This window comes from Macaca mulatta, chromosome 19, assembly GCF_049350105.2.
Source record: "Macaca mulatta isolate MMU2019108-1 chromosome 19, T2T-MMU8v2.0, whole genome shotgun sequence".
NCBI lineage: Eukaryota > Metazoa > Chordata > Mammalia > Primates > Cercopithecidae > Macaca > Macaca mulatta.
Genome location: NC_133424.1, coordinates 68,947,142 through 68,971,082, shown reverse-complemented (window position 1 = coordinate 68,971,082; position 23,941 = coordinate 68,947,142). Strand labels below are relative to the sequence as shown.

The window sequence follows — 23,941 nt, the reverse complement described above, 5'->3', positions numbered from 1 at the left end:
TAATGTTATTGTTATTATTATCGTTGTTGTTGTTGTTTTAGAAACAAGGTCTCTCTCTGTTGCATAGACTGGAATGCAGTGACACAGTTGTAGCTCACTGTAACCTCGAACTTCTGGGCCCAAGCGACCCTTTTGCCTCAGCCTCCACGGTAGCTGGGACTACAGGTGCACGCCACCATGCCTGGCTAATTTTTTTATTTTTATTTTTGCAGAAACAGCGTCTCACTATGTTGCCCAATCTGGTTAATTAGGTTTTCATGGGATCTGTCCAGGTGTTGGGTAGAGAATGCAACATCAGTGGCTTGAGTGGATACTTCCGTCATCAATGAAATTAGGTCCCTGGCATACTGTAGAGCTAATTAGCAGACCATTGCTAACATGATTTATATTACTGATAGTATCATGATTCTTTTCTTCTCTTCTCTTTTCTTTCTTTCCTTTCCTTTTTTTTTTCCTTTTTTTTTTTTTTTTTGAGACAGAGTTTTGCTCTGTTGCCCAGGCTGGAGTGCAGTGGCATGGCACAATTCTGCTGCTCACTGCAGCCTCCACCTCCTGACCTCCCAGGTTCAAGCGATTCTCCTGCGTCAGCCTCCTGAGTAGCTGGCATTACAGGCACCCACCAGGCCTAGCTAATTTCTTTGTATTTTAGTAGAGACAGGGTTTCACTATGTTGGCCAGGCTGGTCTCGCACTCCTGACCTCAAGTGAGCTGCCCACCTTGGCCTCCCAAGGTGTTGGAATTATAGGTGTGAGCCACCGTGCCTGGCCATGATTATTTTCAATATCCCACAAAATCAATCAAGACCTGTGGCACTGTCTGAGCTAATCAGAGCCCACTCAGCCCCCAAACGTCATCCCTACTTTTTGTTTTTTGGGTGTGTGTGTGTGTTTGTTTTTTGATACAGGGTCTCACTCACCCAGGCTGGAGTGCAGTGGCCTAATCATGGCTCTCTGCAGTCTCAGCCTCCTGGGCTTAAGCAGTCCTCTTGCCTCAGCTTGCTGAGTAGCTGGGACTACAGGTGCATGCCACCATGCCTGACAATTTTTTTTATTATTATTATTTGTAGAGACAGGGTCTGTGTTGCCCAGGCTGGTCTCAAACTCCTAACCTCAAGTGATCCTCCTGCCTTGGCCTCCCAAAGTGCTGGGATTATAGGCGTGAACCACCATGCCCTGCCCAGCCCCTGTTGATTGGACACCTAAGACAGTCTCCACACTCATCTCCCTGCTTCTGCTTTGCCCTGCTACAGTCCATTCTCCACCCTTTACTTAGGCAGTTGGTTTATGCCTCAGGGCCTTTGCAGTTGCTGCTCTCTCTCCCCTTATTTCACTCTTGTCCCCAAGGCAGAACAAGGATGCGAGTTGTGAGTGTGTCATGAGAATCTGCCAGGTCTCCCACCTTGCTGTGTGGAAGAGATAATCACAGGGTCCATGATAGCCATCCCCAGCCACGTAGAAGAAAGAGAGGGAGGTGAGGAGAGGAAAAACCCCAGTGAGATTTTTGGGTCCCCCAGAACCAGCTGTAATTAAAGCCAATTTTATCCCAAACTTTGGTGTAACATGAACCAATAATAATAATTATTATTATCATTATTTTGCTTAAGCTCATTTGAATTGAGCTTCTCTTATTTCCAGTAGAATCTCAAAAAAAAATGTAATAGTTAAGGCCAGTTTTCCTTTTTTTTTTTTTTTTTTTTTGAGACGGAGTCTTGCTCTGTCGCCCAGGCTGGAGTGGCCGGATCTCAGCTCACTGCAAGCTCCGCCTCCCGGGTTTACGCCATTCTCCTGCCTCAGCCTCCCGAATAGCTGGGACTACAGGCGCCCGCCACCTCGCCCGGCTAGTTTTTTTTTTGTATATTTTTAGTAGAGACGGGGTTTCACCGTGTTAGCCAGGATGGTCTCGATCTCCTGACTTCGTGATCCGCCCGTCTCGGCCTCCCAAAGTGCTGGGATTACAGGCTTGAGCCACCGCGCCCGGCCGGTTTTCCTTTCTTTTAAGGGCTGGTTGCTTGTTGCAGGTAATCAGCCTGAGAGAGGAATGGAGAGATAATCCCATATTTTTCCCTGTTAATTTCTCTAGAGAACCTCATATACGTAGACAGAAGAATTTTTTTTTAAGTGCAGGATGGTAATATCAACCAGTATTAGACAAGGTAAAATTTAAGGCAAAGGATTAAACTGACTGAAAACAATCATTTTATATTTAACAAAGGATTCAGAATCAGGTTTTAATGAACATTTATTGAGTGCCTACTATCTGCCAGCCACTGTCATATGGTGTTTTACATATATTATTTAATTGGCAAGGACATAACAATGCTGCACTTATATGCATCGAATTACGCAGCTGTTGAGTACATAAAGCAAAGATTATAAAAATTCATTAGCAAAAACAATTGTACTAACAGATTTTCACATAACCTTATTGGTTTTTAATGAATACAGTAGGCCAAAATTAGATAACACATCATTCTGAACAATATAATTGATGATACTGAGTTAATTAACAGGCATGTAAAGTTTTCAATTCTACAGACAGAGAAGCTATCTTCATCTTAAATGTTTGAGAAACAATTACAAAAAAATGGACATGTTCTAGGCCACACTAAAAGCTTTTTAAAAAGTTTTGGAAGCAGATGTGTTGTAGGCCACATTCTGTGTTCACAGTGCAGTAAAACAAGAAAACAAAACTCTTTTTAAACAAAAAATAAACCAAATCACTGAGTTTCAAAGCACTCTTTAGAAACACTACAATGTAATATTTAGACAACATAAAAATGAATAATCAAATGTTAAGATGTGGCCAAGGCTATATCCAGAAGTACATTTGTATTAGTAAGTATACTACTATAGAAAATATAAAGAAAATATAAATCAAGTATTCAATATAAAAACTGAGACAAAGAAGAAAAACAATAAAAAATAAATGCAATACATATCAAAGGAAAACAAATTACAAATAAAAGAAATAACGGATATAAATGAATCCTAATGCTGGTTCTTTGGAAAAACAATAGTAAACTAGATAAACCTTTGACAAATTTAATAATGAGTAAACCACAAACAGCAGTTGACAGGATACAGGGGATAGAACAAAATAAAGGAAAAATTTTAATTATAAAACAGTAGGCATAATTAAGCTAATCATATGAAAAAGCCCTATGGAATGAAGAATTTTCTAGAGGATAAAAGAACTCTGGGCTGGGCGTGGTGGCTCACGCCTGTAATCCCAGCACTTAGGGAGACCAAGGCGGATGGATCACGAGGTCAAGAGATTGAGACCATCCTGGCTAACACGGTGACACCCCGTCTCTACTAAAAAATACAAAAACTTAGCCGGGCATGGTGGCAGGCACCTGTAGTCCCAGCTACTCAGGAGGCTGAGGCAGGAGAATGGTGTGAACCTGGGAGGCAGAGCCTGCAGTGAGCTGATATCACGCCACTGCACTCCAGACTGGGTGACAGAGTGAGACTCGGTCTCAAAACAAACAAACAAACAAACAAAAAAACTCTGTAATTCGCCAAAATAAATGCAAGAGGTAAAAAGTATTAATAAACTGATAACATTGTAAAGAACTAAGAAAGCTGCCCAAGAATTAGCTGAAACATTCTCTCCATGACTCGATGACCTGGTTATAACAATGAATTCATTTAAAATTTCAAGGGACTGATAATTCTCAAGCTACAGAAACTGCTTAAAAGCATAGAAAAGGTAAAAGTTACCCAAGTCTTTCTATTATGCAAGCTTAACCATGATACCAAAACTTCACAAAGATAGCACCAATCTCACATATGAAGATAGAGGCAAGAATCCTACATAAAATATCAATAAATAGAATTTAGTGTATGAAAAGACTGGTGCACCACAACCTTAAGAATGCAAAGTTGGTTTGATGTTAGGAAATCTACCAGATTTCATCGATCCTCAGTTGCACATTTTTTCATCTTCTCAAAGTCAGGAGATATCTTCCAGTTGGTGGCATCTTATGATTAATTAGCATTTTTCTTTCTCCGTAGTATACAAAATAATGTTTTACAATCAATGATGTTTTCATTTCATGGAAATAAAGTATGTGAAAACTCACACCAAAAAATTTTTTAAAATCATCTCAAAGGATGTTTGAAAGGCATTTGAAAATATTCAACACCTATTCCTGATTTTTAACTAGCACAGTTCCTTAACATAACGCAGGGCATCTATTTCATTAAATTAAACTTTTAAAACAACAGCCACCATTATAGTTAAATGTGAAACATCATAGGCATCCCCGTTAAAACCAGGAACAAAAAAAGCACGCACACTACCAAGACTATGGTTGTTTGTTGTGGAGCTTTTGACCACTCCACAAAGCCCTGAAACAGAAAAAAGGAAAAGGATAAATATTGGAAAGGAAGGGGCCACCATTGTTACTTGCAGGAAAATAGACTTATATGATTAGAAATGAAATGTCATATCAAGAGAAAAGCTGTTTGAATTTAAAACGGTACAGCTGAGTTACTAGATATAAGATAAACGAATGTAACATAACTATGCTCTCTCAGAGGAAATGTTCAAATAATGGGATGACAATTTCAAAATCTCATTGGAATATTAAATCTCAGTTTTAACATACCGTCTATGCTTTAATGACCTCACCCCTCAAGAGATATGTGTGTGCATGCATATGTATGTGTGTTTTTTGACCCAACTCTATATCTCACTGGCTATTTGCCATCTCCAGTTGAATATCTGATGGACATCTTAAACTTCACATGTCCCCAAACAAATATTCTAATGTCCCCCGCCACACACAAAAGCTCCTCATGCAGTTTTCCTCCCATCCTTTCAGGCCCCTCCAGACCTCCAACTGTGGTATCCTTGACTCCTCTCATTCTGTCACCACCCACATTCAAGACATCAGAAAATACTATTGGCTTTATCTTCAAAGCATTCAGAATCCAACCATTTCCCTCCCCTTCACTACCACCACCCTGGTCAAAGCCACTGTCAACTATCTTGTACTCTTGATACAGAATTTCGTTTCTTATCTTGATAATCCCACCCAATTTCTTGTCCATGGGTCAGAGTGCTCCCTCTAAAGTTGACGTCATTCCTTGCCTTTCTCACTCTGTTCCAGCCACAGTCACTTCCAAGCCTTTGTAGTTATGAGCTCTTCTTCCTGGAATGCCCTTCCTCCAGATACCCTTAAAGCTTGCCTGTCAGTCCTTAGAAAACCTTTCCCTCATTACCTATGTAAACCAGGATGCCCTCCACAACCCCTTCCCAACAAAGACCTGCACTGTGCACACCCCTTGTCTTTTTCTCCATGCTCTTATCACCACCTGACATGCTATGTATGTTTATCGTCTCTTCCTCCAATGACACTGTAAGCACCAAGAGGGCAAACCCTTGCTTTGTTTGCTACTGTAGTCCCAGTGCCTGGAACAGGGTATGAACTCTGTAAATATTTGTTGAATGATTTAATAAATGAAAAAACATACCATGATAAGAGATGAGAAGACATAATGATGACAATTTTCCAAATTAATGACGAATTTAGTGCAATTGCTATTAAAATATCAAGGAAGTGAATGGTGAATGCACAAGACATAATGGATTATCTGGAAAGTTAGACAATGGTGAACACTGAAAAAAATCCTGTGAAAGAAGAAAAATGGAAGGACACATACTATGAATTATTAAAGTATATTATAAATCATTGATGGAATTCACATTTCTAATCTTTGAAAACAAATTCCTCCCTCTAGCCTGCTGATTCCCTCTGGATGATACCTCATTTCAAATCTTCCTTTACAACCAGATACCTAGGGACAATGACCCACTTAAGCAGTTCCCAAACCTGGTAGAGCCCCAAAAGTTGTTGGGAGAGTTTTTCAAATATCTTGCGATCCCTTTTGGATTTTCTGGTTCAGTGTATCTGAGGAGAACCAGAGAATGTGAATTTGTATAAAGTTCCTCATAAACTATGCATAAAATTGGGCCAACTGAACAAATGCTCATTGTAGCATTGCCTTCTGTAACAATCACAACAATGGCAGCCTAACAATTCATCAGCCAAGGAAATGGGTCTGACACAACTGAGCTAGAGAATATTTGGCAGCAGTAAAAAGTAACTTTGAAATACAATGAAGATAATCAATATGTATTAAATGGAAAACTGTCCAGCATGTATTAAGTGACAATGCCAATTGGAGCAATAACAATTTTGCCATAATTTCCTTTTGTGGAATTAAAAAATATATGTGTAGTTTACTACATGACAGTATTTAGATAAAATTCAACAACAAGCAAAACTAATCCATGTAAGTGGAAATCAAGAACTATAGTTGCCTCCAGGGCTGGGGAGTGAGAGGGACCAGAAGGGAAAATAAAAGAATGTTCTAGAATGATGACAGCACTCAATATCTTGATTGGGGTGTTGGTTACATGGATGTACGTGTGTAAACACTCTCTGGTTAGTGCATTTTATTGGAAATAATTATACTTCAATTTTGAAAAGCAGAATATAAAGTTAAGAAAATGTAATAAATACAGGTAATCTGAAATCCAATAATTTTACCCACATCACACATAATAGACCCATAGATGCTCACCTAGTTCCTCTTTATTTCTGTTTTTCAGGCTGATGCAGCTCTCCCCTGGATGCTAGCGGTATTGGCTACAAGTTGTATGGTTTACAGTTTGTAGTTGCTCCTTCTCTTCTGACAAATGCCCTTTGCTAATGAGATCCTCCTTCCTAGAGGATTACCCAGGAGGTTAACTCGCCCTCCAGGGCAGTCCACAGCCAACAATAACTCATATGGGATACAAAAGGCCACTCCATTGACTCAGAGGAGGACAATTCTCTCTCTCTCTTTTTTTTTTTTTTTGAGAAGGAGAGTCTCGCTGTGTTGCCCAGGCTGGAGTGCAGTGGCAATCTCAGCTAACTGAAATCTCTGCCTCCCAGGTTCAAGCAATTCTCTGCCTCAGCCTCCTGAGTAGCTGGGATTACAGGCGTCCACCACCACACCCAGCTAATTTTCATATTTTTAGTAGAGATGGGGTTTCATCATCTTGGCCAGGCTGGTCTTGAACTCCTGACCTCATGATCCACCCGCCTCAGCCTCCCAAAGTGCTGGGATTACAGGCTTGAGCCACTGCGCCCGGCCCAGAGGAGGACAACTCTCTAGTCACATTCCAGGGCTCCCCTGAGATAAGACGGAGGCTGGACTTCAGTTCTACCAACATACTTGCCTGGTTCCCTCTCCTCCCCTCCCCAGCTTCCCTCACTCCCTGCTGGGCTTCACCTGAGAGCACAACCCTCAATCAAGCACTGGCATACAAATCTCAATTCAGTCTCAGTATATAGGGAAACAAACACGTTTGGCAGGACATATACAGCAACTTATTTTTCTTTTTCTTTTTTTTTTTTTTTTTTTTTTGAGGCAGAGTCTCACTCTGTCACCCAGGCTGGAGTGCAGTGGTACAATCTCAGCTCATTGCAACCTCTGCCTCCCAGGTTCAAGCGATTCTCCTGCTGCAGCCTCCTGAGTAGCTGGGATTACAGGCAAGCGTCACCATGCCCAGCTAATTTTTGTATTTTTAGTAGAAATGGGGTTTTGCCATGTTATGCAGGCTGGTCTCGAACTCATGACCTTAAGCGATCCGCCTGCCTCTGCCTCCCAAAGTGCTGCGATTACAGACGGGAGTCACTGTGCCTGGCCAGCTTAAAACATTCTGTTGAAGTGGAATGTAGAAAGAGGAGGTTGCACACATCCTAGGTGTACAGCCTGAGGCAACTTCAGAAGGTGAACACACCACGTAACTAGCACCCCAAACAGGAAGCAGATCATTATCAACCCCGCAAATCTGGTAACCACTGCCCCAACTTCTCACACTATGGATGAATTTGGCCTGTTACAGCAACTTTTACCAGGGGTTATTTCTGGGCATTGATCTTTTTAAAATCTCATGCACTTAGATAAGATTTGCAGGTGTTACATATGCTTGCATTTTATGGAATGGGAATGATGGGAGCGTTTTCCCCTGCTTGCTTTCCTCTGGGCCCACAGACTGGGAACTTCTGCCCTCCTAGAAAGTAACTCTTTTTCTTTCTTCTACTTCTTCACTAAGTGCTCTCCACAGGAGGTACAGTGACTAGGAAAACAGGGAGAGGCCTTCATCTCTGTCCCCAGTCCTCTCTTGAGGCAGGATCAAGCCCCAAACAGGCAGGACACCTAGTGGTTAAGAGACATGCTGGGTTCAAATCCTAGCTCTGCCATTTACGTGTTGCATGACAAGGGAAAGTCACATAACCTCTCTGTGCCTTAGTTTTCCCATCTGTAAAATGGGATGACAGGTCCTACCTCAAGGACCGATAAGAGGACCAAGTAAATTAAGGTAAGTAGAGCACAAAGTCCAGCTCCTGCCCCATGATGAGGCTGTGACTGCCATCAAAGGTCTCTGGTTCCAGACAGCCCACTCCTCTTTCTTTTTTGGAAGTGGGTAGTTGTCTGCAGGAAGGAGGGTCTGTCCATGCAGAAAACGGACTCAGGGCCTGACAATGAGAGGCCGTCCCCTATCAGCCCCCTGGTGTGTGCTCCATCAATGCTGGTTCAATGAATTACAACTGGGCGAATGAGTGAGTGAATGAATGATGTCACAGAGGCCTCACCCAAGCAGCATGTCTAAAATTGACCTTGTCATTTCTTCCAAACTTCCTCCTTGATCCCTATGCTGGAGGCTAGAACCTCCGTCTGCCCTATCCCCACATCAGAATTCAGGTGTTGCCCCTGGGTTTGCCCCTGTTCCTGCAGCTTTTATGTCCCACAGATCTGGAAATGCCATCAGGTCCCCAACTTGACACGTCCTGGGTCCCATTGGCTCCTGTCCTTGCCTCCAAGCCCAAACTCTGTGCTAGCTCTGCGACCCACTCACTGTGGGACCCGAAGCAAGCCATTTGGTTTCTCTCTGCCTCAGTTTCCTCATCTGTAGAGGAGGAAACCATGCTAACGATCTCACAGGGCTAATGAGTTAATCATGGGAGTTAATTTGTGTTCAGTTACTAGATGAGTTATAATAAGATGCGCTTAGAATAGCAGCAAGCTGGCTGGGCGTCGTGGCTCATGCCTGTAATCCCAGCACTTTCGGAGGCCGAGGTGGGTGGATCATGAAGTCAAGAGATCAAGACCTTCTTGGCCAACATGGTAAAACCCAGTTTCTACCAAAAATACAAGAATTAGCTGGGCGTGGTGGTGTGCACCTGTAGTCCCAGCTACTCAGGAGGCTGAGGCAGGAAAATTGTTTGAACAGAGGTGGCGGAGGTTGCAGTGAGCAGTGAGCCAAGATCACGCCACTGCACTCCAGCCTGGTGACAGCAAGATTCCGACTCAAAAAAAAAAAAAAAAAAAAGAATAACATCAAGCTTGTAACATGCACAAGGAAAGTGGCAACTCGTCTCTGCTTTTTTCCCTAACTTCACATTTCTGACTTGCTCCTTTGCCCCCCACACTCTAACCCCAGCCACATCCAACCCACCTTCCTTCTACATGGGCTCCCAGATTCTCTAAGTCCCCAGACCCATTCTGTGGCTCCCACTGCCTGCAAAACACATCCAACCTCATCGGTGTGGGACTTGGCAGAGAGAGGAGTCCTCTTAAAGGCCAAATCAGAACATGTCCCTCCTCTGTCTAGAACTTGCCTATGGCTCCCACCCCACTCAGAGTAAAACCCACATTTCACCATGGTCCACGAGACGCTGTCATCCATCCCATCGCCTCCATGACCTCACCTCCTAGTCCTCCCTCCCACCCTCCAGCCACGCTGACCACCACCCCTCTTGGTGTTCCCCAGATGTACCAGGCACATCTGTACCTCAGGGCCTTTGCACTTGCTGTGTCCTCTGCATAGAGCCCGTTCCCCCTAGACATCTGCCAGTCTCACTCCCCACCTCCTTCAGGTCCTCACTCAATAGCTCCCTCTCAGTGGGGACTTTCCTAGACACCCTTCTTAAAATGGCAACCCCCAACCCCAACTCCTACTCCCAAACCCCCTTCCTGCTTTATTTTTCTCCACAGCAGTTATCACCACTCAGCGCAATTCATATTTTAGCTGCTTATTTCAGTTGTCATCTGTCTACCTCGGTGACCGTGAGCTCCATGAAGGCAGGGACCATTTCTGTCTCACTATTGTACGCTCTGTGCATTGAACGCTGCTTGGCACTGAGTAGGTGCTCAAGAAATAGACGTGCAATGAATGAATGATGTCATCCCAGCCATATTTTCACCCAAATCTCCCACTGCTCTGCCCTTAACTTCAGTGTCCCCGAAACGTACTGTGCTATACCACCTTGCCTGTGCACATGCTCTTCCCTTCCCTGCTATGCCCATGGAATTCTTACTATCCCGAAAACTCCAGGTCTGGTGTGTCCTCCTCTCTAGGATATCCAAGAATAAACCTCCTGCCATGCAGTTAACTTCTTCCTTTGGGCCTCCCCACTGTGCCCAGCACTTATTTCTGCACTATCATGGTTTGTTGGCCAGTTTGTTTCTCTCACCCTCACCTCTGCACCACCAGTCAATAAATCCATTTTCTGGCTTGAGGCAGCCAGAGTTACATTCCTGACATGATTGGGAGATGGATGGGACTCTCATGTGCTCACTGAGAGTGATTATGTGATTTTTCTCATGTATGAGATGAATGTATAAATGAAAGAACCATTGGTTTTCTTATATTGATGTCTTATTCCTCAAAAAAGAAAACATTAGTATTTTTTTAGTGAAAGGAATGTGTTTGATGATTCTCTTTGGTTTTACTTGTAGTATGTGAATTAAAACTCAGTAGATGGTTAGTGAATGGATAAATGGAATAGTGGGTGGATGGGTGAATGGATTGGTAGGTGGCCTTATGACTGGATGTGTGAATAGATACAGATGGATGAATGCATGAGTGGGCATATGCGTGGATGCATACTAGCCACATCCTACCACAGCCAACAGGTAGTAGAGGGATGAATAGGTGGGTGGACAGATGAGTGGATATGGGATGGGTATGTAGGTGGGTGGATTGAATAGATGGATTGATGGCATCTGAATAAAAGGGTGAATGAGTATGTGTATGGATAACTGGATATATGGATGGATGAATGGGTGGATGGAAGGATGGATGGAATGGGTATATGGATGCATAAGGGATGAAAGGTTGGGTAAATGAATGAGTAGACAGATGAATGGTTGGTGGATGTTCAATGGGTAGCTGAATGAATGGGTGGGTGAATGGAAAGGTGAGAGGGTGGGTGGAAGGGAGGGTTTATGGGTGGATGGATAAGTGGATAGACAGCTGAGGTATAGGGATGGGTTGATGCATGGATGGATGTATGGATGGATGGATGGATGGATGGATGGATAAGTGGATAAACAGATGAAGTGTAGGGATGGATGGATGGATGGATGGATGGATAGATGGATGGATGGATGGAATGGGTATACAAATGACTAGGTGAATAAAAGTTTGGGTGGATGAATGACTGGACAGATGAGTGAATGGCTGATAGATGTTTGAGTGGTGGATGAATGAATGGATGAGTGATTGGAAAGGTAAGAGGGTGGGTGGAAGGGAGGGTTTATGGGTGGATGGATAAGTGGATAGACAGCTGAGGTATAGGGATGGGTTGATGCATGGATGGATGGATGGATGGATGGATGGATGGATAAGTGGATAAACAGATGAAGTGTAGGGATGGATGGATGGATGGATGGATGGATAGATGGATGGATGGATGGAATGGGTATACAAATGACTAGGTGAATAAAAGTTTGGGTGGATGAATGACTGGACAGATGAGTGAATGGCTGATAGATGTTTGAGTGGTGGATGAATGAATGGATGAGTGATTGGAAAGGTAAGAGGGTGGGTGGAAGGGAAAGTTGATGAATAAGTGGATAGAAGAAGAATTACAGAGGTGGATGCATGGGTAGATGGATTTATGAAGGAAGTGTTGCAGGACACGTGTGAACTAAGTTACGCACACCACATGGAGACCCTCCAGTCTGTGTCTGATCACCATAGAGATCAGACACAAGAGATCTCTTGAGATTTTTATGGGGCAGGTAAATTCCAAGCTGAGAATGCAAATGTGACAAACTTCTGAGATCTACAGAGTGAGACATTTGTGGAAAAAGAACAAACCCCTCAGTGTACCTGGGAGCCCTCTGATTCGTCATCTTCCTCCACCGAACTCCACTCCTGGGAAAGCCCAGTCTCTTGAGAAGACAGGTCTGGGTGAGGGTGGGAGCAGAGGAAAAAGGAGCCATGAGTGAGTGGCTAGATGGTGGGAGTGGGCTCTTCCCACTGGCATCTTGTGCCTTTACTAATAGCTTGTCCCTTTACTAATAGCCTCCTCTCTCTGTCTCACCCTCCCTCTCTCATACACACACAAACACACAACACCCCCCCCCCACACACACACACACGCCTATGTGGTTCAGGTGGGGCTGAGAGAATGAGAGGCCTGAATTCTGTTCTATAACTACCTAGAAAACTTCAACTGGGTCACCTGATGTGCCCTGCCACTTGAGTCTTCACTCCCTTACCTGTCCAGTAAGTAAGAGTTCCTTTTCTATAGGCAGAAACTGAGTGAAGGAGCAGAAGAAAAAGCCACAGAAGTAAACCAGGATGATGGAGGCTTCCCCAGCTTCCAAAGAACAGACACTAGTGGAGACATGTCCCCACAGTCAGAACCTTAGCATCCTTCTCATCCCTAAGCTGAATAGACTGGGCAAATCCTGGCATTTTCCACTCTTGCACCTGAGCCCCAGCCAGGAGCGCCAAGCCTCACTAGCAGAGCTGGCCTCTGTTATCCACGCCTTCTGTCCCAGGCCTGCTTATCCCCCTGAGGAAAAAGACAGTGCCTTGTAGGCGATATAAGGCTCAGCCCCTTTCTGCTATGGGGTGCCACTGAGATATCAGCAAATGGCACTACCCTTTATCCATCTGTTTGGGCCCAAACCCTAAAAGTCATCGTGATACCTCTCTTTTCCCCCCCTTCCCCACATCCATTAGCAAGAACTGATTCCTCCTCCCAAAGGTGTCCCAAATCTCTCCACTTACCCCAGCTCTCTCTTGGACAGTTGCAGGAGTCTCCTAACTGGCCTTCCACCTTCCATTCTTGACTTCCTAGCCCTACAATCCATTGTCACGTGCAGTGAGACTCAGGGTTTCTCAAACTTGGCACTATCGGCATTTGGAGCTGCACCATGCTTTGTGTGGGGGGAGGGCCCGTCCTGTGCATGGTAGGACGTTTATCAGCATCACTACTGGCTTCTCCCAGATAACAGCAGCATCTCCACAGTTAGGATAACCCTAAACGTTTCCAGACACTGCCAAAAATCGCCTGGGGAGGAGGGGTGGGGTAGAAGACCACGCCCAGTTGAAATCCACTGAGTTACAGGAATATTTTTGAAATGCAAATGAGATCATGTGTTTTTCCCCTTCAAATCTTCCAGTGCTTAAAAATTGGGGTATTCCCTTTCTTGCCCTCCCTGAGAACCCTGCAAGCACCCCCATGAGGATAACCCTGAAAAATCCTGCTGGAGACACATGACCTGTCCTCAGCACCACCAAGCCAGCCAACAGCCAGCACCAGCAGACATGGGAGTAAAGCCGTCTGAGATCGGCCAGTGGCCTCACCAGCTCTCTGAGGCTGCACAGACAAGCACAGGCAGGAAAAGCGTCCCCTGAAGGCAGGTCAAACTTCTGACCCACAGAATCATGAGCCGATACGTGATTGTTGCTTTAAGCCCCTAAGCTTGGGGATGACTTGTTACACGGCAAAAGCTGACTGACACAGTGCTCCACGAATAGCTGTCAAATGCATGAGTGAAGGAGTGAATGTTTAGTCTTTCCCTGGGCTCTGCCGATTCCTTCCCCTCCACCCACTCACCTCCCAAAGGACCCGTGCCTCTCACCTTTCTCATCACTGTCATGGCTGGAGGCCCCAACCTCCACAGCCTCCCAGTCCTTGGTGCAGGTGGGATGGGGAGGCTTCTCCCAGGCCCGGCTCTCCCGAGGCAGCAGCGTCTTGGTCCTCTCGGGCTCCAGCAGCCCCCGCGTCTGCTCAGGACTGAGACTCTGCATCGCCCCAGGAGGAGGTGAAGCTTCTGAGACAAGCTTCTCTTTCTCCTCCCGCTGCAGGGTCCTCTCTGGTTCCCCAGGCACAGGGTTCAGAATCTGAGGACTGACGAACATTTCATCATTCAGTGAATCGTTACGGAGGGCCAGCAGGGGCTAGGCACGATTCTAAGCATTAGAAATACAGCAGCAATCAAGTGGAGATTCCTGACCTCCTGGGGCTTACATTCTAGTAGGGAGACAAAGAGACAGCCAGGGAACAAATAAAGCACGCAGCAGGTCAAACGGTAGAGAGCACTCTGGAGACAAAGCTGGAAAGGGAATGTTTGTCATGGGCAGGTACACGCAGACACACACACTCACATACTCACATATACATACAAACATAAACACATCCACACATACACACACACAGACATAGTCACATACACACACTCATACGAACACACACATACACATTCACACACTCACACTAACACAAACACTCATACACACTCACATTCACACACACACACATTCACACTCACACACATACACACATATACACACAGCCACACATGCACCTAGACACACACAGTCACATAGGCACACACACTCATACCCACACTTACACTCACATACACACACACGATACACCCACACTTACACTCACATACACACACACGATACACTAACATACATATACACAATCATACACACATTCACACATATACACACATACACAGTCACATACACACATATACACACACTCATACACATTCACACACACCTCACATACATATACACATACATAGTCACATATACACACGCTCAAACTCTCTCACACACACTCATACACTTACACACATTCACAGACACACACACGCATATGCATTCACAATCACACACACATATGCCTCACATACATATACAAGCACACACATACACACAGTCACATATATACACACTCAAACTCACTCTCACACACACACTAACACACACACACATATACACACATTCACAGACACACACTCACACATGCATTCACAATCACACACACATATGCCCTCACATACACATACACGCATACACATACACAGTCACATATACACATGCTTAAACTCACACACATACACACTCATACACTCACACACACTAACATATACACACACATACACATTCACACATACACACACACTTCTACTCACACACACATACATTCACAGAGTCCACATCTCAAAGCATATGGGGGGTTTTTAGAGAGAGTTGCCCCTGGAATCCCTCTGGCTATAGACAGAAGAGCCCTAGTCTTCGCACCAGCCCCCCATGGCCCCAAATTTCTCCTTGGTTGTCATAAAAAATGATGCATTCACCATATGGGGGTTAAAAGTCTTATTTTATTTTTTAATTTAATTTAATTTAATTTATTTTTTGAGACAGGGTTTCGCTGTTTCCCAGACTGCAGTGCTGTGACAGGATCTCGGCTCACTGCAACCTCTGCCCCCCAGGTTCCATGGATTCTCCTGCCTCAGCCTCCTGAGTAGCTGGGATTACAGGCATGCACCACCATGCACAGCTAATTTTTGCATTTTCAGTGCAGGTGAGGCTTCACCACGCTAGCCAAGCTGGTCTCAAACTCCTGACCTCAAGTGATCTCCCCACCTGGGCCTCCCAGTGTGCTGGAATTTGCCGATATGAGCCACTGTGCCCGGCCTCAAAAGTCTAATTTTAAATGAACTATTATTTAATATCCGTATTCTATATAGTTGATCAACCTGAAATTCAGGTGGTTGTTTGCAAGAAGCTATCTAAACTCTAAGGACTTATAATTACGTAACCCTTTGCCTTAAAACTCTAAAGCTGGTTTATGATTTTGTTTTAGGAAATTGTATCATCAATTTTGTATGTGTAACCCAAAGACTATCCTTGTGAATAATAACTTTTAAAAAAAGTAAATTATCTTGGAGTGAATGGAAAGCTTTGTGAGCCTTTGTCTCTTTGCTTAGGCTTATGTAAATAGAAATTGTTCTGTCAAATTTTAAAATCACGGGGCAGACACTGTAGATCAAGAAGTTTGTGACTCAACAACCAAAACCATGTAGGGACTATGATGTTTGGTCTCAGATTAAAAAACTAAATCTTCTGTGAAAAGAAAACTTTTTTAAAGAAAACCAAATTAATGTGATTATGGACTGGGTATTTGACTACCCCAAGGTATTATCAATGACTTTTGTTGAGTATGGGAATGGCTTTACGGATAGATAGGGAGAGGTCCACCTTAGCTTTTAGAGGTGCTTTTGTAGTACGTAGGGGTGAATTGACCTGATGGCTGAGATTTGCTTTAAAATACTCCCATATGCAGCCATAAAAAGAATGAGTTCATGTCCTTTGCAGGGACATGGATGAACCTGAAAGCCATCATTCTCAGCGAACTAACACAGGAACAGAAAACCAAACACTGCATGTTCTCACTCGTAAGTGGGAGTTGAACAGTGAGAACACATGGACACAGGGAGGGGAACATCACACACCGGGGCCTGTCGGGGGGTGGGGGAAGGGGAGGGAGAGCATTAGGACAAATAGCTAATGCATGCAGGGCTTAAACCTAGATGACAGGTTGATAGGTGCAGCAAACCACCATGGCACATGTGTACCTATTGAACAAACCTGCACGTTCTGCACATGTATCCCAGAACTTACAGAAAAAAACAAAAACAAACAAAAAACAAACTCCCACAAAGAAAGAGCACACAAGAAAATGAGAAATGCTGAATCTGGGAAGTTGGTAGACGGTGGTTCACAGTACTATCCTCACACTGAACAGTATGTTTGAAATGTTTTCATAATAGAAAATACAGATGTTTATATGTGTATATATATGCAGAATGTGCCTTTCTTTTTCTGCATTACCAATCAGCAGTTCTGTCTCCTTCCTGCAGCGGGGTGTCTCACATTTCCCTAGAACCCAAATTCAAGCTCATCATTTCCCCAGACCCCTCTGCCCACTGCCCCACTCACAGCACTCCCTCCTCCTGGGTCCCCCACTCTTGGCCAGGACTCCACCGTCCTCCCCAACAATCTCTACAGGACTCATCTTCGACTTGCCTCCGCCTCCCCTGCCACATCCAATCTTTGGCCAAGTCCACTTCCTCTTGCCTCAGAAAATACTCTGCCCTCCTGCCTGATGCCCAGGGTCCGTCCCAGTCTGCGTTTTTGTTCCCCTGGATAGAGTGACCTCCACCGTGTTCATCACCCTGCCTCCTGGGGGTCCACTCAGCCCTTCGCCCATGGATCCTGCTCCCCGCTCCCCTGCCACCAGCTTCAACCTCCTCAAGACCCCTCTAGTTATGAGATTCTCAATGCCCAGGAGTGGGCACCACGTCCCTGCATGCTCTCACCTCCTAGACAGTCCAGGTGGAGATTTCAGGCACAGCCAGGGATCTCTGACGCTGAATTCCAGGGAGAAAAAGCATCTCCTGCGTCAGCCCCTGTGATCCTCCGCATTACCTCAAAGAGAAAGTCTCTGTTGGGTGTCCCTATGCTTTTAGCATCTCTCTCGCTGAGCTTCCTTTCTAACAAAGCAAGAGCAGCTTCAGGCCAGGCAGGCAAAGCAGCCAGCACAGAGCTTCCCCTCAGTAAGAAATAAACATTAAAAGTGATACTGGCTTTCCCTTTGCAACAGTGATCCAAAGTTTGCCTTTGAAACCCACTGAGGTAGAGTTTTAAAGCAGGTTGACTCAGGCCTGCTGGTGGACGTGTCTGTCGGCTCAATCACTTTGGAAAACTATTTGGCAACATCTAGGAAAGCTGAGCACCCCAGGACCTGGTGATTAAACCCCCCGACACTTAGCCAGGAGCAATGAGAACCCGTGTCCACACACACGTGTGTGCGTGAATGTTGATGTCTGCTGTATTCATAACCATTCATAAGAACGCAGTGGTTTACATGCATAGCCAGAAGCACTCATAGGCATAATGAAAATGCTAAAAAACCAGGTGTTTATCAACAGGATAATGCAGACATAAATTGCAGTTTATGCATTCAGGGGAGTACAGCTCAGTAATGAGAGGGGCCAACAAAAGGACACAGGTGGCAACATGGGTGAATAGAATATATATATTTAAATAAGCAAATATATTTTAGTATATAATTATTTTATATAAATATATACTTATAAATATAAAAAATAAATATATTTGTATTATAAATATAAAAAATAAATATATTTGTATTATAAATATAAAAAAATATATTTGTATTATAAATATAAAAATAAATATATTTGTATTATAAATATAAAAAATAAATATATTTGTATTATAAATATAAAAAATAAATATATTTATATTATAAATATAAATTTTCAAATATGTTTATGTACATTTATATAATTTACATGTAAATATAATGTTATAAATATAACATGAATATTATAAATATAATATAAATATAGTTATAGAAACAATTTCATAATATAAATATAGAGTTATAAATATATCATACCATAAATACAATACATGTATGTTATAAGTATAAAAGTATAAATATATTTATATTATAAACATGTAAGTACATCATGCGTATATGTATGTATGTGACTGAGTGAAAAAAGCCAGATACAGAGAGCACATACATGTGATTTGACTGAGATACAAAACGTCTGGAACAGGTCAAAATGGATTGGTCTCAGTGGAGTCAGAGCAGTGGTGGTGCCGGGCTGGCAGACGTGAGAAAGGCTATGAGGAGCTTTCGGGGGCTGCTGGAAATGCCCTCTGTCTTGCTGAGTGGTGGTCACCAGGGAATTTACTTGTGCACCAATTTATTGAGCTGTACCTTCGCCCCACTGTACACTTTGTGCACATCACTCTGTCTTTTTTTAGATCTCACTTAAAAACTGAAAGAAAATAAAAATTGCTGAAACTGTATGTCACGTGATTTGTGGTTATATGTGTGTTTCAGTATCTCAGTGTTTACGCAGGTTGGCTTTGGGAGCTGCATCCTGCACGAACTTTGTTGTGTTGTTTAGACCCAGCTCAGCGGCACCATCAGCACCACTGCAGGTCTTTTATGAAGCTGTGACCTAAAGAGCCCTGTGGGTGTTGCGTGAGTTTCCTACGGCTGCTCTGACAAAGGACCACAGACTCGCTGGCTTACAGCAGCTCACATGGTTCTTAGGGTTCTATAGGTCAGAGGTCTGAAGTGAGTCTCACTGGGATAAAACAAAGGTGTGGGCTGGGCGGTTCCTTCTGGAGGCTCTGGGGGAAATCGTTTTGTGTCTCGTCCAGATACAGAGACCACCTGCTTCCTTCAGTCCATGGCCCGTCCTCTACCTTCAAGGCCAGCAGTGGCCATTTGACTCTCCCATTGCAATCCTCTGACCCTGACTCTCCTGCATCTTTCGTCCTTGTTTTTTTGTTTTGTTTTGTTTCTTTGATTGTTTTTAGAGATAAGGTCTTGCTCTGTTGCCCAGGCTGGAGTGCAGTGACATGAACATAGCTCACTGCAGCCTCAACCTCCTGAGCTCATACAATCCTTCTGCTTCAGCCTCCAGAGTAGCTGGAACTACAGTCGCCCACCACCATGCCCAGTGCCTCTTCCATTTTTAAGGAGCCTTGTGATTACCTTGGGCCCACTCAGACAATCCAGGATCTTCTCTCCATCTCCAAGCGAGCTGACCTTAATCTCATCTGCAGCCTTAATTCTTCCTTGCCAGGTAATCCCACACATTCAGATTCTGGGGATTAGCACTTGGACATCTGTAGGGAGCTAGCATTCTGCCTGTCACAGGTACTAACATAAAATTGTGGCCGGGCACAGTGACTCACTCTTGTAATCCCAACACTTTGGGAGGCCAAGGCGAGTGGATCAGCTGAGGTCAGGAGTTCGAACTAGCCTGGCCAACATGGTGAAACCCCATCTCTACTAAAAATTCAAAAATTAACTGGGAATGGTGGCACACACCTGTAATCCCAGCTACTCGGGAGGCTGAGGCAGGAGAATCACTTGATCCCGGGAGGCGAAGGTTGCAGTGAGCAAAGATTGCACCATTTCACTGCAGCCTGGTCAACAAGAGTGAAACTCTGTCTCAATAATAATAATAATAATAATGTTAGAAGAAAAAAGAGGTAATTTAAAAAATAGTAGGTAAGTGTTTGCTAGTACAGGTGTTGCTAAACGGATAAAATACTCAGGACAGTGGGGAAAGAATGACAGCAGTTAATAAAATGCTAACTGCTGCCTGCATGGCTGAGTAGTTACGAGCCAGGGATGGAGATGACCACACAGGTGTGAATTTCGGTTTCGCCACATATTTCCCATGTGGCCTGGGGCAGGTCACTTTAACCTCTCCAAAATTCAGTTTGCTTATCTGTAAAATGGGGAGGTGATAACAGTGACAGCTGCCTCATAGAGCTGCTGTCTCCACCTAGATAGACACTATTTAATTCATAGTGTAAGTACCTGGTGAATGGAGGAACAAAAAGGTGTTCCTCTATCCCGGCCTCAGCTTGACCTCCTTGCACAGGCTTCTAGAAAGTCCCCTACCTGTCAGGCCAGAGCTTCCCCTTCATCTCTCATGGGACCCTGTGAGTATCTGCCACCCATGAGTGCTTCAATGAATACAACTTTTCCCAACCATTTCTCAGCCAGAACTTCGGGCCAAACCTGTGCTGAGTATTGGGTATGTGAAGATGAATTTGACATCCTTAACAGCTCACATTCTCCTGGAGGAGAAAGGTAAGCAAGCAGGCAGGACCAAACCGAGCACAGACCCAGCATTCCAGCAGACAGAAACCCCAGCAGCAATGATTGGAACTCACATGCCTCCAAGGCTCAGCAGGTAACACAAATAGGACAGGAAATGACACGAATTAATAAATGAATCAGCAGGCGAGGTGGCTCACACCTGTAATTCCAGCACTTTGGGAGACCAAGGTGGAAGGGTTGCTTGAGTCCAGGAGTGTGAGGCCAGCCTGAGACGCAGTCTTTACAACAGTTTTTAAAAATCAGCCAGGTGTGGTGTCACGAGCCTGTAGTCTCAGTTACTGGGAGGATCCTTCGAGCCTGGGAGTTCAAGGCTTCAAAGAGCTAGGATCGTGCCGCTGCACTCCAGCCTGGGTGACAGAGCAAGACTCTGTCTCAAAGAACCAATCAATGAATCAATCAAGAGTACTCTTTTACTGTGAGTTTTCTACACATAAAAATTAAATATAGGTCCAGAGAAATATTTCCCTATTGTAAGGTGCCCATGAACAAACGGCAGCGGATGCATGGCATGGGAAGAGACGACGGGGCCGTGGGGGAGTGCAGCAAAAGAGAAATCAGGTCTCCTGTCTGAAGAAGCAGCACCGTGCAACTCAGCTAATGTTTGCAGAGCAAACGCTTGGGACTGATGTCGCCCATCCTGTGATTTCTCAAAAGAAGACTGGAAATCTGTATTTTCAGATGGCATTTTCTACATTTCATGATGTCAATAATTATTTCCAGTGTTTAACAGGAAGACACCTGTAGTCAAACAGCGTAAGTTGTGGGGCTGAATTAGACCCTGGGGTTGCCCATTTGCAACCTCGGTATGGGTTGGGGAGTCTGTTGGGAGTGAGGAGAGGAGGCTGCCTAGATATTTTTCAGGGGAAGAAAATTCCTACGGGACGTTCATGGGAAAGAGGGTTACGGAGTACCATCATTAATGTGAGACATAATTAATCATGGATCTAGGTTGAGGGGAGGGGACGGCGTGGAAAAGGAGAAAATGCAGGCAAGCGGGGTGACAGATGGGAGAGACAAGAGCCATCAGGTCAAGGTCAGGAGAAGCTGGATCTGCAGTGAATGGAGGAGGAAGAAGGAAAGGGGATGAGACAGAGGTATGGTGGGCGGGGAGGGGATTCACACTCCACAGCCTCAATGTTCTTCGTGAAATAGCAAACAAGTCATCCCCTGAGAGGATGGAGACGCAGTCACAACAACGACAACCAGCAACCACAATAAAAGCAATAACTATCTCGGCAGTGTTTCCTGGAGCCCGGGACTCTCCTTGTGCCCAGTCCTTCTGAACACTGCGAATCCCTTTTCTCACATAAAGCTCGCCATGCTTCTCGCTACAGACACTATTATGTTTCCATTTGACAGACAGGGAAGTCCCTTAATCAAAGCCACACAGCTCAGAAGAGTGGGGGCGGGGCTGCAGCACCTGTTTGCTGAGAGCCTGCGCTCCCACCGTTGCAGGGTGGTCCACGGGGACCCAGGCGGACACACGACGCGAACACGCACAGGTGCACACGCGGGCAGGTGCACTGACACCCAGGGGGGAGCGAACATCGACATGGGGTCCCCGCGAGACGAGCGCACGTGCCCGCGCCGCCCCACGAGGGTACACAGACCATCAATGCACTCTCAGTGCAGGTCCGGGCTCCCCTCCTGACGCGGAGGCTGGAATTCACCTGCAACCCCAAACCAGGACACAGACCGCCGCTGTGGAGAAACAGACGCAACCCCGACAGACCCCGGCCCTCTCCCACCGGACCGGCTTGGAGACGCCCCCCTCCCCGGACCCCATCCCTGGAGCGGCTCTGCCCTTCACCCCCACCCATGCACACACACACTCTGCGCATCCACACTCGCGCGCGCGCCTCCCCGGATCGCCGCCCGAGCCCCCAGCCCCTTTTCTCCGCCTCCTTCCCGCCCGCGGGGGTCCCTCGAAGGACTCACCCTCCCCAACCAGACCCTGTCTGGGCTCTGCAGAGCTGGCGCCGCACTGACTGCGGCTGCGCAGACGTGGAGGCTGCGGGGTGGGGGGGGGGGAAGTGAGAGGTGGGAGGTGGGGGAATTGGGGAGCGTGGGCGGCCTCCTCCCCTCCTCCACCCCCGGGAAGCCTGCACCTGGAGGGGCGTGGGGAAGGCAGCGGAGGGGCCGCAGAGGCCGTGTACCCGCGGCGTGGTTGCAGGGGGGTGTGGTACCGAGCTTGTCCATCCCCAGCTGATGGGCACGTACGTTATGTTCGAGGTCCCCTGCGACAGATGCCCCAAGGCCAGCGGCTTTGCGCACGCCCCTCGTGGTTCTCCAGTCTGCAAACCGGGAGTCCGGGTGGGCGGAAGGGAGAAGGAGCTGGGGCAGGGGGTGGCAGCCCGGGGACCCTGAGGCCTGACCGCCTGGGGCAGCGGCTGGCTTTGCCATTAGTTACTAGTGAGTCCTCGGGTGTGTTACTTACCATTTCCGTGCCTCGGTTGCCCAAGCTGTAAAGTGGGAATAATTATGGTTACCAAGTCCCAGGATTTCTGTGAAAGTAAAACAATAATAACAATAATAAGTAATACACGTGCAGTTCTTACAACAGTTCCTAATAGCTGCTATTATTATCAATGACCGTTGTTGTTCAAATTAGCAACTGCAGTGACTACAGCCAAGTTGCTCTCATGGAGGCTACATTAAATTTTTAAAATTTTCGACAAAGCCATAAGTAGGGGGAAAACGGTGTGCCTGTGTAATCTTAGCTATATTCCCCTGATTACTAGTGAGGAGAAGTAAACTCACATGTTTTTGAACAGGTTTATTCTCTCTTCTGCTAATTACCTGTTTGTCTCCTCTCCGCATTGCTCTATTTGTTTATATAGCTTTTACTTACTGATTAATAGGTATTCTTTCTTTTTTTTTTTCTTTTTTTTTTTTTTTGGAGACGGAGTCTCGCTCTGTCGCCCAGGCTGGAGTGCAGTGGCGCGATCTCGGCTCACTGCAAGCTCCGCCTCCCGGGTTCACGCCATTCTCCTGCCTCAGCCTCCCGAGTAGCTGGGACTACAGGCGCCCACAACCGCGCCCGGCTAATTTTTTGTATTTTTAGTAGAGACGGGGTTTCACCGTGGTCTC

General features: G+C 45.4%; 1 protein-coding gene and 1 long non-coding RNA gene across 3 annotated transcripts; one reads left to right on the top strand and one right to left on the bottom strand.

Annotated features, from left to right (window-relative positions):
• Nucleotides 1-461: 461 nt before the first annotated feature.
• Nucleotides 462-2,711, top strand: LOC144337109 (uncharacterized). Its single transcript, XR_013409731.1, has 2 exons — nucleotides 462-1,088; nucleotides 1,893-2,711. It is a non-coding gene; the product is annotated as an uncharacterized LOC144337109 (long non-coding RNA).
• SMIM17 (small integral membrane protein 17) lies at nucleotides 2,221-22,841 on the bottom strand. Of its 2 annotated transcripts, XM_077979972.1 has the most exons (5): nucleotides 22,790-22,841; nucleotides 20,991-21,218; nucleotides 13,944-14,212; nucleotides 12,178-12,254; nucleotides 2,221-4,352 (listed from the first exon to the last, which is right to left on the bottom strand). In XM_077979972.1, the coding sequence occupies exons 3-5, from the start codon at nucleotides 14,110-14,112 to the stop codon at nucleotides 4,242-4,244; spliced, it is 357 nt and encodes a 118-aa protein (XP_077836098.1). In that variant the 5' UTR covers nucleotides 14,113-14,212; nucleotides 20,991-21,218; nucleotides 22,790-22,841; the 3' UTR covers nucleotides 2,221-4,241. The 2 variants fall into 2 exon arrangements, with proteins under 2 accessions (XP_077836098.1, XP_014980592.1); XM_015125106.3 differs by lacking the exon at nucleotides 20,991-21,218.
• Between the last annotated feature and the right edge of the window lie 1,100 nt (nucleotides 22,842-23,941).